Here is an 18,095-nt window from a genome sequence, read left to right as displayed (position 1 = left end):
TTTTTTTTTTTTTTTTTAAAGAAGAGGAGGTCACTTAAAAAAGGCAACAAGAGAGTTAAAAAACAAAATACTGTTGGCTGACTCCACCATAACACATACCTGTGATGGATCACGTGAGTCACATTGAGCTTAAATTCGAGCTATCACCAGTTTTCCACAAAGGCAAACCTCACGGTGAAGCACAGAACTGGTCTTCTAGGCCAAGAAGTTCCAACCGTAATAAGAACGGTAGCTCCAACACAGAGCTTTATCAAAAAATCTGTCTCAAGACAAGCACACACACATACACACACATGAGAAAAAACTGAAAACCCAGAGGCAGGTTTTAAAAGTGGAACTAGTTTAAAAGAAAAGCCTTTTTTTTTCTTTTTAACCCTACCGCATGAACCAACAAATTTCTGGCATTCATACATATTTAAACATTTAGCGCTAATATTTGTACAGAAAAAAGTTAATAATACTAAAACATATGTTACTATGATTTCACTTTTCGCCTACATCATGTACTAATTCCCCCTTTTACATGCAGCTTTAATATTGTCCAAACAATGGCACAAATAAAGAAACAAAGTTAACCATCTAGTCCCCACTGCCCACCACCCCATCCCCACATCAAACCCTTAGGGACTCTTCCCACAGCCAGGCTGGAGGGCCCGCTGGAGGGAGTGAGGGAGCTGATTCCTCCTCCTCTGAGGCTGGCTGTGGGATCTCCGCACACCTTCTTGTAAACATGGCCAGGGGTCAACAGGCCCCCAGAGCCAAGGGAAGCTGCTCTCTGTGGGTTACAAGCCAATCAGTTTTGCAGCAAAAGAAAATTATCAACAGGTGAGGGTAGGTGTGTGTGTGTGTGTGTGTGTGTGTGGTGGGGGCGGGGGCAGGGAAGGCTCCTGGCCATGTCATGTCCAAAGCCTCAAAATGAAATCTGCGTTCAGACAAGAAACTGGCTGGCAGAAAGCCTCAGAATTCAACTCAAAGAATTTGGAGAAGGAAGGGAGAAAGAAATGCTCTCGCCTGCGTCAGGGACAGACCTCAGGCTCACATCTGCCCTGCTCTCTCCGACTGGGTGAGTTGCATTAAACCCAGGACCGCCAGTTACAGGCAGGAGCCCGGGGCTCGGGTTCAGGTCTCCTCAGGTGAGATCTCCTGAGAGGCCTGTCCTGGGCAGGGAAGTTGGGGTGGCTGGTCAGCCAAATCCTTCGAAGGAGAAGGTCTTAACTGCACTACACGTCCAGGAGCAAGTGAGGCCTGATGAGGTGTGGAAATGAATGGGACTTACCCCTGGGTGAGAAAGCAGTTCTAACTTGATTTCTAGGAGCCAATGCCTGCTGAGTTCTGGTATAAAGTCATGGATTCCTACTGTTTTGATGCACTTTCGAGTGAGATGCCCAGACTCTCTCCCCACTTAGGAATCTGAACATTCACCATCAACTCTGAACTCTCTATCTGCATTTCAGCTTTGCTTAGGGAAAGGTGGGGAGGAGGTGAAATATAAAAATATTCAAGCAGATTATTGTCATCCTAGGATGAATTTGTTATTTGGCAAGATTGTTTGTCCTACATAATTATCACCTGAGTGGTTTTTAATTAGCTAAAATGTTTTACTTTTTAACTAAAAGCAAAGAATATACAGTATACTTGAGTTACACTGAAGTTACAACTTCATTTAAGAAAATAGGTTTGACCCAAAACTCAGTGCAAGTGGCAAAGTTGACCATTTCTGTACAGTATCTGCAAGAAACAAACAAACAAACCCACAATACGCAAATGACACCATCCGACGGTGCCAAAACCAAACCAAACAAAAAAAGGTCTTCCAAAATAAAACCTTAAAAAAAGCTTCCAACATTGAATTCTGTCCATAAATAAGTACGAATTGAAGTTGAACTGTGAAGCAAGAAAAATGACCATGTTAACAGTTCTCAAACTAGCTCTAACATCAGAGACAAAAGAAGAGGAATGTTGGAACCTGTTTGTAAATGAGAAATGAAGTTTCCAGTTTTAGAATGAGAAAACCGAGGCATGCAGGACTTTTGCATATGGAGATATATATATTTTATATATATATATTATATATAGTATGTACAGTCTAGCTATAAAACTTTGATGTGTATAGAAGCTGTCTTCAATGAAAAAAATTGAACATTCAGAAGAAATTCCTGAGATAGGGTTTGTGACATGGGCCACTGAGAAAAAAATCCGTGGTTGGGTCCTAGAGGTGTTATAGTCTATCCCTGTTAAGATTGAAATTAACCCACAGACAAACAGTGTCACCACTGCTGTCTTTCCTTGCCAGGGCAAGGGGTAGCACCATTGCGAAGGTAACTATAGATCACTCCTGCTTGAAGAGCGGAGGGAATACTTAGAAACAGTATTGCTGCTAAGACCTCTGTAGTGTGCACCAAATTCCTTCTCGGTTCTTCCAGACAACAGACGGACTGCGCCACGGGCCGACCGAAGAACACCTGGGTGGGAGAGGTGTGAGGACTGGGAGGCAGGCCGAGTCACTAGGTGTAGTCTTTCCTGGGCTGTTCGTCAGTCGTGCACTTATCAGTCATTTCTTGGCAGAAGTCCACCGTCACCGTTTGGCTCCTGGGTTCAAGAGGAGGCCCTCTATCTGAGAAGTTTCCTGGGTCAGTGCCTTCCAGCCTCCTAGCGGAAGTACAATTCTCTGAGGTGTTGCTGGGGGTCCAGGGGGGCCCGGGTGGAGCTGCACCCTGCTCCAAGCAGCAGGGCACATTTTCCCCCACTGCACACTGCGGGGCGGCAAGGTTCTGCTCGACGCCTAAGGGCGCAGGGTTAATACTGGAGGCTGTGGGGAGACCCATGGGTCTGAGGACAGGGCAGTACCGATGCAGGGCCTGGATCTGCTCTGGGCTCTGGATGTCTCGACAGACTTCCTGGGAAAGGCAGGAGAAGTTGTCCAGCAGTTCCCCCATGCACGCTTTCAGCTGATTCCTCTCTGACAACAGCTTCTCTTTCTCACATACCTGGACATCAGAGAAACAAGAGAAGGCCTGATCAAGGCTGAACGGGAGGACCCAAGCCCTTGTTTCTGGGGGTTTTCCAACTTTTGCTTTTGCATACTACATTATAGTCAGGAATGACTAGGCCAAGATCTAGAAACTTAAAAAATGTATATCCAAGGAGCCTGGACACATACTTTGGCCAAGTCTCCTGTCTGAGCAGCCCGTCCGGATGTGCCACTGACCCCGACGCTTTCCCTGTAGCAGCTCTGCTGCCCTCTCAGTGGCCTGGCCGGGCGAACGGCAGAACCACCGCCAACCAGAAAACTGCAGGGAGTCAAGGGCCCGGTTTCTTAGAACTTGGGGTTTGCAGAGAACCAACTGGACAACTTTCGGTCCCAAACCCTATAGCTGAAAATCTCCTCCGAGGTATTAGATTGACATTTTAGAAGGTCAAAAACGATTGACCAATTCCGGTTACATGACAGTCTGGAAAAAGGCGAAACTATGGAGAGAGTTAAAAGATCAGTGATTGCGGGGGATTTGTTGTGGGGAGAAGGGGGAGGGATGAAAAGGTGAAGCACAGAGGATTTTCAGGCAGTGAACTCCTCTGTGATACCGTCACGGTGGATACACGTCATTCACGCATTTGTCCAAACCTACAGAGTGTACAACACCAAGAGTGAGCCCTAATGTAAACTGTGAACTTTGGGCGATTATGATGTGTTAATATAGGTTCACTCATGAAAACAAATGCTAGTCTCCCCCCCCCGCCCCCTCCCCCCCCCGCCCCCCCGGTGGGGGATGTTGATAACGGAGGGGGGTTGGGAGTGTGCAGGGGCAGGGAGTGTATGGGAACTCTGTATTTTCCATTCAATTTTGCTGTGAACTTAAAACTTCTCTTAAAAAGTCTATTTTAAAAAACAATGAAAATTAAAAAAATATTTGACCATTGGCAGTTTCATGTGACTCAATCCAACATTGGTAGGCTCTCAGTTGGGGATTATGCAGTGAGGCCCGAGCATCAACTCTCCGTGGACACTGGAAGGACAGACAGAGGTGTGGAGACCAAGCCCTAGCATGCCAGCCCAAGGTTCTGAGATGTTTTCCTTAAAAAAAATCCCACATAAGCTCTTGCGTTACTAAAATCCATCACTGCCTCAGAAAGGTGAATTTAGCCACCAGCAGGGAGTCTGATTAAGGTTTCATTATAACTGGACGTGGTTCCATAGTGTAGCGGTTAGCACGTCTGCTTTACACGCAGCAGGTCCTGGGTTCACACCCCAGTGGAGCCATGGTCCATGGTCTATGGCCATGTCACCCTGAACAAGCCCAATGTCTGATCTCGGAAGCGAAGCAGGGTCGGGCCTGGTTAGTACTTGGATGGGAGACCACCTAGGAAGACCAGGTGCTGTAGGCATAAATAATAGAAATAAAAAAATAATAAAGATTTTACTATAACTATTTGTGCGAGGAGAGAAGATGAGGAGGCTCCAAGAGGCACACAGTGAAATAGATGAAGAAATTGCAGATCTGAAGCAGAGTGAAATGAGTCCTCGCCAACATTTTGCCAGGGTGGGCAGGAGGGGAGAGGAGAGGATAGGAGAGAAAATGAGGAGGGGAGAGAGAGAGGCGGGGTGGGGGGAAGGGAGAAGAGAGAGAGAGAGAGAGAGAAGCAAACGTTCGACATGGGGCCTCTTACATGAGAGCTACATGTGCCGTAACATAAATGCAATCTGGCAGGCAGCGTGGGCGTGTGTGTCAGAGACAGAGATTTACGCGGGGAAAGGGCACCTGCTAAAATATTTATAAATTTTTCAAGAAAACATGTTTTAAAAATGAAAAATAAACAGATGTACAAGTGCAACTCGAGAGAAATACATTATGCAAGTTTTGCAAAAGCTGAGTGGCGTGCTGGAGACAGCGTGGGAGTGGGGAGTGAGTGTGTGCTTGCCTGGGACTTGCAGGGCGGGATCAGCCTGCCCCGGCCTGCCAGAGTCATGCCTGCCACTCAGATCAGGTGAGTGGGTGCAGCATCCCAGCTAGAGGGTGGTGGATAAGAAACAAAACACATTCGGGCCGTGGGAACTGGACCTCCTTCGCTATAACCTGGAAGTCGGAAAGGTAAGAGGCAAACCGCCCAGCTCCAGGAGGAGAATCTCAGTCTTCATTCTGCCACATCATCTTGGCTGAGCCACCAAACCCCTCTACACCTATTAATCTGCAAAATGTCCCACGCCACTTTCTAGGGGGAAGAAAATGAAATGCTGTGTGTGACAGTGTTTCAGCTCACTGCAGGAAAGGCAGCACAAATCAAGACCTTCGTTAAAAGTATGAAGCTCTAAGTCACAGGTGTCCATGTGAAACTCATTCAGCGGTGAAACGCAATATATTCTAGAAGGGGTTTCCAAAAAAGTAGGGGGAGAACTAGGAGATGCCCTCTTGGTTTTCCAACTGAACAACATTAGCAAAGTGCTTTAGATATCTGCCTGGTGCGTGGCTTAGATTTTATTATTTGTTTCGTATCACAAAATTACATGAAGAAGAATGATAATTACCCAAATCAGGCACTTCTCAAATATGAGTGATTAGAGTTATTCTGCTACCCGAAGAGGAGTGGAGGGCTGAGATTCCCGCAGACGTGTGCCTAAGGCCTTGATGATGTTCACTGGTGGGCTCAGCCTGGCCTGGTTTCCTGCCTAAGCTCAGGAGATTTTCAGAAGACCCACACTCACCGGCAGCAATGTCGTGCTTCCTCACGCAGTTTAAATTTAAACATTTTTGATGTTAAAACGTGAAAGAAAAATTTGAAAGAAAGAAGGAATTCATAATCCCACGACCCAGTCATAATTTCCAATAAATTTCAGGGCAACAGACATGTCCCGTGAGGCTTTAGTGGGTCTGCACTGGAGATTCAGAGGTGACCGAGACATTGTCCTTGTTGTGAGGAACCTGCACGCTAGGGCCAGGAGCTGGGGAGACAGACACCGACACAGACACTGCAAGACTAATGTGATACGCATGAAGACGGAGGTCAGATCAGGGTTCCAGGGGCGGGTGTCCAGCCTCACTAGGGACTCAAGAAAGGACCTTCCCAAAGAGGTGATAGTAACCTGTCTCTTAACGAACAAAGGATGTAGTTAGAGAAGGAAATGGTCAAGGAATGTCCAAGGTAGAGGGGAGACAGCTGGAGGAGGCACAAGCCCAGAGGTATAAATGGCAGGAGATGGGCAGGGGTGGCGGGGGAGGGAGGGAAGTGCAGACAGTTTGATGTTATTAGTTCTCAGAAGGGAGTGGAAGGTGATGCTGGAGGGTAGCTACAGACTGAATCATGGAGAGCACAGTATGTTTTGCTAAAGAGCTCAGGTTTTATTTTTAGGTGATGGAGCCACTGAACATGAGCAGATCTTTCCTGCTTGGTGGGTGTTAATTAAATTAAACTTGAAAAACACCCCGAGGTCCAGAACTATCTTGATTACACATAATATTTACTCATGCTTTTCAAACGTCTTATCCTGCTCCTAGGTTCTCATCAGGACGGTGGTTTGCCAGGAAGCAAAGGATTCCTGCATGTAGTCTGAGGACCCAAACTTTGATCATAACTACTTTATGTGATCTCCTTCTTCTTCCCTGACACGGACATGGCACCTGAGCTGAGTTTCCAGCACCTGGCCAGCAGAAAGGTCAAGCTGGATGAGGTTGCACCGGGTGCCTTCAAAGCTACAGTAAGGAACCAGAGGCTTTACCTGGATTTACTTCCTGTAGCTTAAGGTCGCTTATCAAGGAGAAGGGGGCTCAGAGCTCTGAGTGAGGGAAAGCTTGGGAGATGGGAGCTTATTCCTTGAGACGAAATCACTGTCGGGCATAGGGAAGGGGTGACAGTCACTTTGAGGCAGAACTGCAAAATCAAGGACCCTGGGCTGTGAAGGGCTTTCAGAGACCATGGAGATGAACAGCCGCCTCACAGCAGGCAGGAGTCCTATCGCTCACCTACACTCTTCCATGGGAGGCAGGAGAGAGCAGTGGTAAAAACAGGATTTGGAATCAGACAACTGGGTTTACAGTCAAGCTCCCCACATAGCGGGGACTTACTTAACCCCTCTGCACTCTACTTTCCGCCTCTGTAAATGGAGATAAAATGGCGCCTAAGTCACAGGATTGATGTGAGGATTAAATGTGATCATCTACAAAAATAGTTTAGAATAATACCTTGTCTACATATGCATGCAATAAATGTTAGCCATTAGTACATGTCGAATGGAAAATAAAAAAGAACGACTTTTATACATATAGCTGAAGGACATAAAATACCGACACGTGATTGATTACACATCTACACATGATTACACATCTATACAGACACACTGCAGAAATAAAGCTATTCTTCTTCTTGAGAAACTTGTTCAAAAGCAAACCCAAACTTCCCTGAATGGTGATCCTTCTTTCTACTTCTCCAGCCTTCACTACTGTAACTTTGCCTCAGTCTTGGTCACTCCCGGTTGCCAACAGCAACGGACGGACGGGTCGACTCACCAGTTTGCGGATTTCACATTCTAAATTCTGAATACAGTCCAGCTTCCTTTTGCGGCAGCGCTGGGCTGCGATGCGGTTCTTGCTGCGCCGTCGGACGTCGTGGATGTACTCCAACTGTTCTGAGGTTAGCTTGTGCATCTTAATCATCATCTGGAAATCGTTCCTCGGAAGGTCTGTGATTTGATCTACAGGAAAGGGAAGTTTGACCTGAAACCAAGAATAATAGATGATGATTATGGTAGCTGGATTTCAGTTTTAATTTTGGCAGGTAGAACATCAAAAAATGGTAAAAATCTCCATTTTTTAAGATGACCACATAATACGGATACTACTGAAAGCAAGCTAAAATTCTTTCCTGTTTCAAGTATAAATAAGATGCAATATTCAGATAATCAAACAGAACGTGAACACACAAATTATACTGTGATTATCATTCTTTAGATTTCTGAAGCAAGCAGCGTAGACATTCCTGGAAATGGTGCACTTTTTCATTGCTACAGCACTTTTATAAGACGGGCTCTCTGGTTAGTTAAAATCTACTTCCACTGAACCTCAACTCAATAAGATACTATTTTACAGACAGATATTATCTGAGGAAGTATCTACAACACTTGGATGAAGAGAGCACCGCACACCTGGAAGGTGCTGGGAAGATGGAACGATCGGCATAATTCTTAATGGCCACAGCACAGGGAGACACAGCGAGATGACTTGGACAGGCTATACTAGCATGGGCGAGGAGTGAGACCTGGGCTTTTGTCCTTCCTATCATGGGACATGAGACTTCAGGTTAGTTACTTTACTTCTCTCGATTTCTTCATCTGCAGAACGGGGCATGACTTTTAGCTGCGCAGTGCTCCACAAGTGTTAGGTACTTTGGCAGATTGTATTCTCCAAAAATACAATGGCCGTACTGTTTCACATTTTCTTTCACATGATGCTTAACTTCCTCTACCAAGAGGTGAGATGCGTGTTCCTATCTCTTGACCAATACAGTGCAGTGGGAGTAACGGTGTGTGATGTCGGAGTCTAGGTCATCAGAGGTGTTACGGCTTCCTCTTAGACCTCTTAGATTGCTCTTTCTTGAGGAAGCCAGCTGCCATGCCTCGAGGGCACTCAAGCAGCCTGGTGGAGAGGCCCTTGCAGAGAAGAACTGCGGCCTCCAGCCACCAACCAGAATCACCTTGCTAATCATGTGAATGAGCCAAACTGGATGTGGATTTTCCAAGCACAAAACTTCAGACGACTGAAGCCCCAACCAGCATCTGACTGCAACTTCATGAAATATTCTGAGCCAGACGTGCTCGATGGGCTACTCCTGAATTCCTGACCCACGAAACGGTGGGAGACGTTGAAAAATTATTCTTGATTTAGGCCACGACGTTTGGGAGTGATTTGTTATGCAGCGATACATAACTGACGCAGATACGATTATCAGCAAGATTCCTATTTCAAACTCTTGACAAATCAAGGCACATCAACATTATCCAGAGAGGAAACTAATTTATTGAGGGATGGATCTGTGTTCTCCTTGTATTCTGTGAAGTGCTTGCTTACAACCCTGTGGTGGTTTAAAATATTTCTTAAGAAAAGGACCACTATTCCCTAGGACCTCCTCAGCACCCATTAGGTGGGGAAAGGCCTGCACCTTTCAGTAGTTTGCCACTACCCTCTCCAAGACATTTACTCATGATGCAGAGACTTCAGAGTTCAGTCCTGGTTCTGTTTCAGAAGCTCCTGAAAAAGGAAGGTTTACTGTTGCTTGGCCAAGAGACAAAGTGTTTCCTAGCTCAGAGTGCTTCATTCTTGCTTACGTTAGCGTCTGCCTGAGACCGACCAGCAGATGGCACTGTAAACCTACTCTTCCTGCAAGCACCAGCCCAGGGCTGTCCAATGCAAACAACGCGAGCCGCATTTGTGATTCTATGTTTTCTAGTAACCGCTGATGAAAAGAATGAAGTGAAAACAGATAAAATTAATTTCGATAATATATTTAATTGAACCCAATAGATCCAAAATATTTTCAACATGTAAGTAACATAAAAGTTATTGAGATATTTTACTTTTTGGTACTAAATTTTCAAAGTCTGAGGCATATTTTACACTCATTACACAGCACAAATCACACAGCCACAATTCTAAGGCTCAATAGCCATGTGTGGTGTGTGGCTGCTGTATTGGACAGCACAGCTCTAGAAGACTGAACAAATGGACTCGAGTGAAATAGAGGGGCCAGAAAAATAGAAGAGTGGGTTTAGATGTAATTAATAATAATACTTTTGGGTGAAGAAACAAGCCTCTGTTAACATTCTGAAGCTGCAGTATTGTCCAGGGGAGGGAGATGAAGATATTTTATCCTGAGCTCAGGCTTTTTCTTTGGTTGCATCAGATGCGTGCAGTCCAGATCCTGGCATTTGTGACTAGTTAATCCCCATACACAAAGGCAATCACACTAAACGATCCTTTGGCTTTTCTATGGCTGGGTGCGATTGCTTTGTCAGGTTGCTTCATAGCTCTGAGACTGCTGGATGTGGCATTTGGTTCCCAATGGGTGCTCTGATTCAGCTTTCACATGGTGAACTCTGTCCCACGACACCTGTAAAACGTTGGCCCAAGAGAACAAAATCACAGCGACACACATTACACCACTCTCAGCTCAGCCCTGCTCTGACTGCTAAAGACGGGCAGCCAGGACAAACAGTTCCCTGTTATGGGCCCAGGAAAGGGCTTTGTTCATGGGGCTGTGTTTGCACAGGGCTTATAATAATATGAAAGAATGTTTGATTTTCCTGTTATAACCTTTGGATAACAGACAGTCAGTTCCTGGATGGTGCCTAAATAACACAGAGGTCTGTCTGTTGGGGACACGGATGTTTCCACACCAGGCAGAAGCCTTGTTTTCACAGCAGAGGTTGCGGCACTTCTGGGCCTTGTGGAGTCTCCCCTTCTGCTGACAACAAAGCAATTCTGCGTCTGCTCTTAATTACGTTTACTTATTTTCAGAAAGAATATATACCCATGGTTCAGGCCACAGGGAAAGTCGAAAGGCCTTCTATACGAAGGGTTACTGTATTTAATAGTGTTCAGACAGTGAATGTAAAACACTAGGGAAATAGGACAGAGGCTGACAAGAAAGAAGAAAAATCAACAATGCTAGTTTCAAAGTCCTTCAAGCAAACGGCCATATAAAATTTCAGCAGAGCTGTTGCAACTCCAGCTGCTTTTTAAAGAGGTCAAAGGAAAAAATAATAGTCAGCTACAGACTTTCTTCCATGTGAAAAAAACACCCCCCAAACCAAAACACAACCTCTCTTGTTTCTTTTGAGAAAGCTCTGTTGCCCCCAGCAGGGAGAACTTCCACTGGCTACCAAGAGGGAAGTCCCAGAAGTGTTTTTGGAAAGGCACAGTGGTTAACTTCACCACAGCTGTTTGTTATTTTTAGAGGAGTAGGCTGGGCGTCATCCCTGGAGATAAAGAGCAGACACATACTCCTTATGGAGCTGGGAGAAGATTGCATTCTTAGGCTTGCAGGTATCCCAACACTCTTCAAATGGGGCTCAAAAGTCAGTTAATGCCACTTGGCCTTGGAAAGTTGAAACACATCGAGAAGGCTGAGGCCCTTCTCCCTTTGTTTTGGTGAATTCTTAACAATTGAAATAGGCCCAATAAGGCTTCACATCTTATTTATTGTTCTTCCACACACTTATTCTTCCAGGATTCTACTTCTCAGCAGTGGTGCGGTTGATTTTCATTCACAAGACCCTCATAAACAGTACAAAACACCCAACCCGACAAGGTGAAGATCCTGCCAGCTACCAACACGACTTGGCTGAAGAGTCAGCCGGCAGCTATACTCAGCCCATCACAAGCATAGGAGGCTCAGCACTAAAGCTTAGCCGGCTGCATAGAGGGGACAGCGCCCGTGGGGTGAAGGCACAGGGCAGCTGCAAAGGTGCTGCCGGGCTTTGGTTCTCAGTAGAAACTCTGAGAGTCAGGGGCAGCCACTGCATCAGCAAGCCCAGGGCCAAATGGCACCATGGCACCACGAGCCAGCCAGTTCCACGACCTGCATAATCTGCTCCTGTCGATTCTACCCAGACTCAGCAGGTTGTTCACTCTTCTCTCTCAGCACAACAGCAAGAACAGGACAGAGGACGTTTTCAGCCTGGTACCTGCACTGGCTGGCTAAGCGGTGACTGAGAGAGGGTTAGACCCTCTAGGGACCCCAGCTCTTGAGCAGTCAGTGAAATAAGTGGCCTTGCACTGTGCCTCGGGACCTCTGGCCCCAGAGGCTGGCAAACGGTGGGAGAATGTTGTGACATTTGGAGCGTGAATGAAACCTAAACATTCCTCCTTGAGAGCCCAGGGTGCCAGCACCTTTTTCTTCCCAAACACAAATCAGCTACTCCACTTCTCTTTCCTGCCAACAACTATGCAGGTTCTGCAGCTAAAACACCCCTCTCCCAGTTAAGCGAAAATGTTTTAAAACTTATACGAGAAATATAACTTCTTGCAGAAAATTCAAATATGAGACAAAAGAGGTGAAAAAGATGCCGCCCTCCTGCCCGCACCCCTCTTCCGCCAATGACTCTCTTCATCTGGTGGACCTCCTGTGATCTGTTTCCTCTGAATATTTTCACTGGGTTATAATCAGACCAGTCACCTCGCACTGCTTCTTAACACATCTGGCTTGCCTGATGTTTCTGGCTGGCTGGCTGGAGGCTACTGGAGAAGCAGGATGGAGGTGCAAATGTTGCAGAAAAAGCCGAAAACAAGTATCTATTTCCTCTAGCAATCCCAGCATAAGCTGGTGTGTGAATCTTCTTTCCTATCTCTTTTCTTGGTTCCACTACCGGATGTTGAGGAGAAGCCATGAGAGTTGAACCTACCAACAGGAGCCTGAGGCCCTAATGGTGCAGTCAGCTCTCCCAAGCCTCTAACACCTACACTCTTACAAGACCCTGGGATCTTTATGAGTTGTCAAGGGAGGAAGCAAAATGCCCAGAGGATGATGATTCCAGTGCTACTGGCATGGGGACCAGCTCAGTGCTGGGCAGACGCCAATGACAACATCTCCCCTCCCAGACTAAGAAATGTTTCCTTCACAACTGTCCTTTTACCCTTGATTCTTTCTCACGGTCCAGTTTCCGGAACAAATGCAGGACACCTGGGATTTAGTTGTGACACTGCAATTTATTAGCTATACGATTTCGGGCACTTTTTTCCTTCTCTCTGTCCTGAAGTTCTCTGAGGGTCTGTGAGTCAGAGGGAGATAATACCTGCCCTGCTTAGCTTACAGGATTGCTACGAAAAGTAAAATTGGAGGATAGATGAAGAAAGTCTAATTGCCTTATATCTGTAAAGTATTATTATTATGTCTGTTTATTTTTCCTATTATGCTTCGTCTCATGGTTTCCTCTTCCAGACATACAGCAAGCTCTGGAATTCCAGATGCTAAGAACGTCTTTCTAGATAATATGAAAACATTGTTTTAATTAGAAATAGGGCTGACTTCTATGCTGCCCAGCAAGGTTTCCTTTTTATTAAGTAGACCAATTACAGACATTTTAGAAAAGATGCCTGATTCAACAAACCACAAAAACAACTGTGAAAATTTTACATGCAACATATGTCTGGAAGTCGGCATCTGGGTGAGAGAGTTAGAGTCAGACACGGCTCTTCTATGCTACTGTTTTTCAGTGTTTGACCTGGGACCTTATTTCTCCCTGTTCCCACACACATATGGAAACACACACTCTTACTCATTTTTATCTTTCTTGACATGAAACATGTTAATAAAGCAAGTCCAATTAATCAGTACTTTTGGTTGTACAAATACACTGTCTTTCTATTGCTTTTTTACTAAAACCCACAATCAGTTAGACAGGTACAAAACTGTCTAAGAAGCTTACTATTTGAAAAATGCTTCTGACTTTTCTATAATTTTTAAATTTTAAAAATGAATCTGTAAACCAAAACAAGATACTACTTCACACCAACTAGAATGGCTATAATAAAAAAAGATGGATAATAACAAGTATTGAAGAGGATGTGGAACAACTGGATCCCTCATATCCTGTTGATGGAAATGTAAGTTGGTGCAGTTACCTTAGAAGATAGTCTGATAGTTCCTCAAAAGGTTAAACAGAGTTATCAAAGGATTCAGCAAGTCTACTCCTAGGTATGGAACAAGGAGAATTGAAAAACCATGTCTACAAAAAACTTGTACGCAATGCTCACAGCAGCATTACCGATCATAGCTGAAAAGCGTAATAAACAACCTAAATGTACCTCAACTGATGAATGGATCAACAAAGTGTGGCAGATCCACACAGTGGAATATTATTCAGCAATAAAAAGGAATGAAGCACTGATGCATGACATACCCGGTGGGATCAATGGCAGAAATAAACCTTGAAAACATTACGCTCATGAAAGAAGCCAGACACAAAAAGTCTCAAAAAGTGTAAGATTTCATTGATATGAAATGTTCAGAATAGGCAAATCTATAGGGACAGAAAGTACATTAGTGGTTTCCTGGAGGAGTCACTGCTAAAGGGTATGGTGTTTCTTTCAGGAGTGATGAAAATGTCTTGGAATTAGAGAGTGGTGATGGTCACACAACTTTGTAAGTCATTAAAAAACGCTGACTTGTTCATTTTAACAGAGTGAATTTTATGGTATGTGAATTTGATCTCAATTAAAAAAATGAACCTTTGTGATCTACATGTATATAATTCAAATATTACAGAAATACACAAAAGTGAAACTTTCCCTATACTCCTTCTCTTCAACTTTGCCTCCCATTTTGAAGCAGACTAGGACTTTATTATGCACTCTGTTTTGTTACTTTTTTCACTTCGTGTGGCCTGTTCATTTTTTCATCATTGGAAGTAAGAAAAAAAATTCCAAACTGATTTTTCGAGTAATATAGCAAACCCAGAAGTCATAAAGAAAGATTGATAACTTGATAAAATAAAAATTAAAAATTTCTATACTGAAAAAGATACCATAAATAAAAATGCAGACTAGGAGAACATACAAAAAACATTTATCAGAAAGGGTTAATATTACTGTATTAAGGATTAAGAATCCTATAAGTTGATTTAAAGACAAACAACACAAAGGAAAAATGGGCAAAGAAGTCAACCTCATTAGTAGTCATCATTTTTTGCCCATCAGATTGGCAAAAATTAAAAGGACTGGTAACAGCTAATACTGGCAAGAGCAGGGGAAAATGGGCACTCATCAGTTGCCGAAGGGTATGTGAATTGCTACAGCCTTTTGGGAAAGTAAGTAGGTAGTATTTAAAACACGAGCATAACCTTTAACCCACTTACAGAACTCTAACCCACAAAAATAAAAGCGCCACTACTAAATATGTTCACAAAACTGTTTATTGTAGCAATGTTTATAAGAGGAAAAGGTCGGAAAAAATTAGAATGGCTGTCGATAGATGATAGCTGAAAAAATTGTGATTTTTTTTTTGGCCCCATGGATATTAAAGAAGCATGCATTAGCTATATGTGAGAATTCTACCACTGAACCACCAATGCGAACGCATTAGCTGGATGTGACTGACCTAGAGGCATGTCCACAGTAGACAGCTGTGTGAAAAAAGCAAGTTGCTGCATAATTACATAGAAAATACCATTAAAATACATCCGACCCCCTAGAAATGTGAACATGTGTTTGTATATTGTTGTAGGCAGAGAAAGCCTGTTAAATTTGGCATGTTAGGGGCTGAGTATGCTGTTTGATTATTTAAAAAAAGAAAGTAATTTTAAAAAGCTGATTGTTGATAAAGGACAATGTTGTGCTAATTTCAGCTTTCCTGAAGGCTAAGGAATAGTTAAAAGAGGATGAAAGAGGTCAATGTTGATGAGATAGGAGAGTTAACAGAGTAGAACAAGAATATCTACAGAATATAAGATATGCTAACATTTCTTTTGATCTAATATTTTGGCTTCTTACAGAGGTGGAAGAAGAGAGATTGGGACGGAACCTGGACCTGTTGGTCTGAAGTATTGGACAGATGGCTGGCTGGAGGTAAGAACTCCTTTTTTGGTTTCTGACTCTGGTGCCTCCTTGGAGTTCACTTGGAAGAGAAGTCACCTGGACCTTATACAAGAGCAGACTGAAGCAGAATCAGCCCAGTGGAAGTTGGTTTATTCAGCATCAAGAAAACGAGTTAGTAGTCACATTGTGCAGAATTTGCCATCAACATTATTCCCGGGGACCATGCTTCCACCAGGGTCAAAGTAACACTTGAAAGCAAGTTATTAACTCAAAGAGGAGAAGCCATGCTGAGTCCCTGAGACAGTTTTTGGAAAACCTAATCACATCTACTCTAGGAAAACTAAAATGTCAAACTGGGAAAAACCTTAGCTTTAACAATCCTGTCCAAAATGTACAACTGAGGGGGGCTAAAGTGTGATTTCTGAAATGGTGTAGAGCTTGGTAAATGTCACTTCTTTCACTGTTTAGAAACGTAAAAAAAAAAAAAAAGATGTTTAAAAAAATTTTTTTTTTTTAAGCAGTAGTAGTGGGAGACTAGTCCTGTTCACAACTATTTTATAGGTTGAATGAATCCTCTCTTTTAATTGATTCATGTAGAACTGAAAAGTTCTGAGGCAGACGAATGATATGGCCCAAACAGAAAAAATTTTGTGCTCTTGTTGGTGGCATTTAGTTCCAAGAAGTGACTTTAACTCTCTTTTGGGATATTACAGGGACAAAAGGAGATTTATCTGAAATGGACAGTTCCTTGAACATGTGTGAATGTCATCAAAATACAACCCTTTTAGTTTAATGGTGGGGCATTTCTTAACAGAGAGACAAACACCCCCACAAATTTGGAGGCATTTGTCCATTTTTCATGACACCAATCCTTGGCAAGATAAATCATTATGTGCTTTTGCATCAGAGACACTTATGAACAGTTTCAGGGGGAAAAAAGAAAACCTCAAAAAAGTTGTGCCTGGAGGAAAAGAAATGAGTAAAGAAAGAGAGAACACATCACAAAACCTCAAGCTTTTCCGGTTAGAGACACAGATGTGCCTCTGCCTTGGGGCACTGGGCATAAGCCTTCATCCCAAACCTGAGGGGATATGGCGTATGAGTAGGATTAGCTCCCATTCAAATTTCCTTTATAATTTCTTTCAACTAAATTAAATCCTGTCTTTCTACCGTTTTTGCTAGGCAGTAATAGAAAAGGAGGCTAGCTGGCAGAACAAGGAAGTGACACAGTGCATTTCTGCAGTTGGCACAGAGAGCTTTGGAATCTACTTTCAAAACACGCCTGAACTAAACCTCATGTGCTTCTCGCCAATCTTGCAGGGGCTAATAAACTGCACGTGGCTCTGTGAAAAGCCACCTCACCCCGTGTGGCATTTCTGCTGTCTGGTTGGGTTAACATCCCTGCTTTATTAGAGGCTGTATCCAGGGAGTGCAGATGGGTGCTGAGGGCACTGGCCTAATGAGGACTATGCTTGGTTTGTTTCCTCTTGTGTTTTTCAGATAAGCAGCTCTGAGGAGGGATTTCTCACTGGGTTCGCTCGCTCCAGCTCCTGAAGCAGGTCTGAGACACAGGTGGCAGTCTCAGGTTAGTTCCTTGTCAATCAGTAAGACAATGCCAGATTGTGACAGAGACTCCCTCGTATTTTTCCAGGGGCTGCTCAGGTTATAAGGGGAAGGGGAACATACGGGAGTCTATTCTTGTCTCTCCTTAGGCACATGAATCTTGCTGATGATGTGGCTGGTGTTGCACCTGTTCCCTCTCCCAGAATTGGTCAGACATGGATGGAACCTTTGGGAATTTTTATCTATAAAGCGTTTTGCCTATAGGTAGACAGAAACTGCTACTCAACCCCACTATTCCCCAAAATAACTTCTCACAATTTGTGGAGAACTCAGGAAATGACATATTACGCAGTTACGTGTGACTGACTGGGGGGCTTCTGCAGTGACCCTGGGACCAGGACGAATGGTGAGTTGTCCATCACCTGTATCGTAACCCCAGGGTCTTCTGTTGACAAGGAAAACTTAAAGGGTTCTGGGAAAGCACCTGTCTATCTAGTTCCAATCAATTTGGAAAGCGATTCCATAGTTCCCCTCATACTGAAGGGGTGAGGAGCAAGGATGAAGGTGATGAGTACAGCATCGTTTCAAAGCAGATGGACTAGGAGAAATGGAGGAGCGGAGGAGGTTTGAAGTACCTGAGCATGCTTTCATGCATTAGACTTACTTTTTTTCACTAAGCAGTTGCCTCTGCTTGTTGAGTATTGAAATCTAGATCATATTTCAAGTGCCTTCTAGGACGAAAGTGGTTAATTTGGAATCACTGTGAAACATCCTGCCTCCATGGATGGGGATGCAGTCCCTTTACTGTAACCTTTAATGTTGGCACTTAAGAACAATTTGGGAGTGGTGCGGGGCGGGCGGGGGGGGGGGGGGGGGGGGGTCGGCGGGGGTCGGCAGCGGCCTCGCATTGAAAAGCATCGCCGAGTAGATCACATGCTTGAATTTATGTGGGTTCCCTACCTCCTGGCCCCTGTCCTGCACAGGACACGACTCACTGTCTGCTTCCGAGAACGATCC

The 18,095-nt window shown here is 44.2% G+C and overlaps 1 protein-coding gene and 1 pseudogene across 3 annotated transcripts in view; one reads left to right on the top strand and one right to left on the bottom strand.

The window, feature by feature from the left end:
• Window positions 1–32: 32 nt before the first annotated feature.
• BACH2 (BTB domain and CNC homolog 2) overlaps window positions 33–18,095 on the bottom strand; it is a 323,391-nt gene continuing 305,328 nt past the window's right edge. For 2 of the 3 annotated variants that reach the window (XM_023534832.1, XM_011367349.2), the window contains exons 7-8: window positions 7,497–7,703; window positions 2,505–2,987 (exon numbers count right to left, since the gene is read on the bottom strand). In XM_023534832.1, coding sequence (XP_023390600.1) covers window positions 2,505–2,987; window positions 7,497–7,703 — 690 coding nt within the window. Of the gene's footprint in view, window positions 2,988–7,496; window positions 7,704–18,095 lie in introns of all 3 variants that reach the window. The other variant, XM_011367348.2, reaches the window with a different exon arrangement.
• Window positions 4,268–4,383, top strand: LOC111744364 (annotated as a pseudogene).

Source organism: Pteropus vampyrus, unplaced genomic scaffold (assembly GCF_000151845.1).
Source record: "Pteropus vampyrus isolate Shadow unplaced genomic scaffold, Pvam_2.0 Scaffold133, whole genome shotgun sequence".
Classification (NCBI taxonomy): domain Eukaryota; kingdom Metazoa; phylum Chordata; class Mammalia; order Chiroptera; family Pteropodidae; genus Pteropus; species Pteropus vampyrus.
The sequence above is the reverse complement of the archived record's forward strand: the minus strand, read 5'-3'. Positions and strand labels throughout refer to the sequence as shown.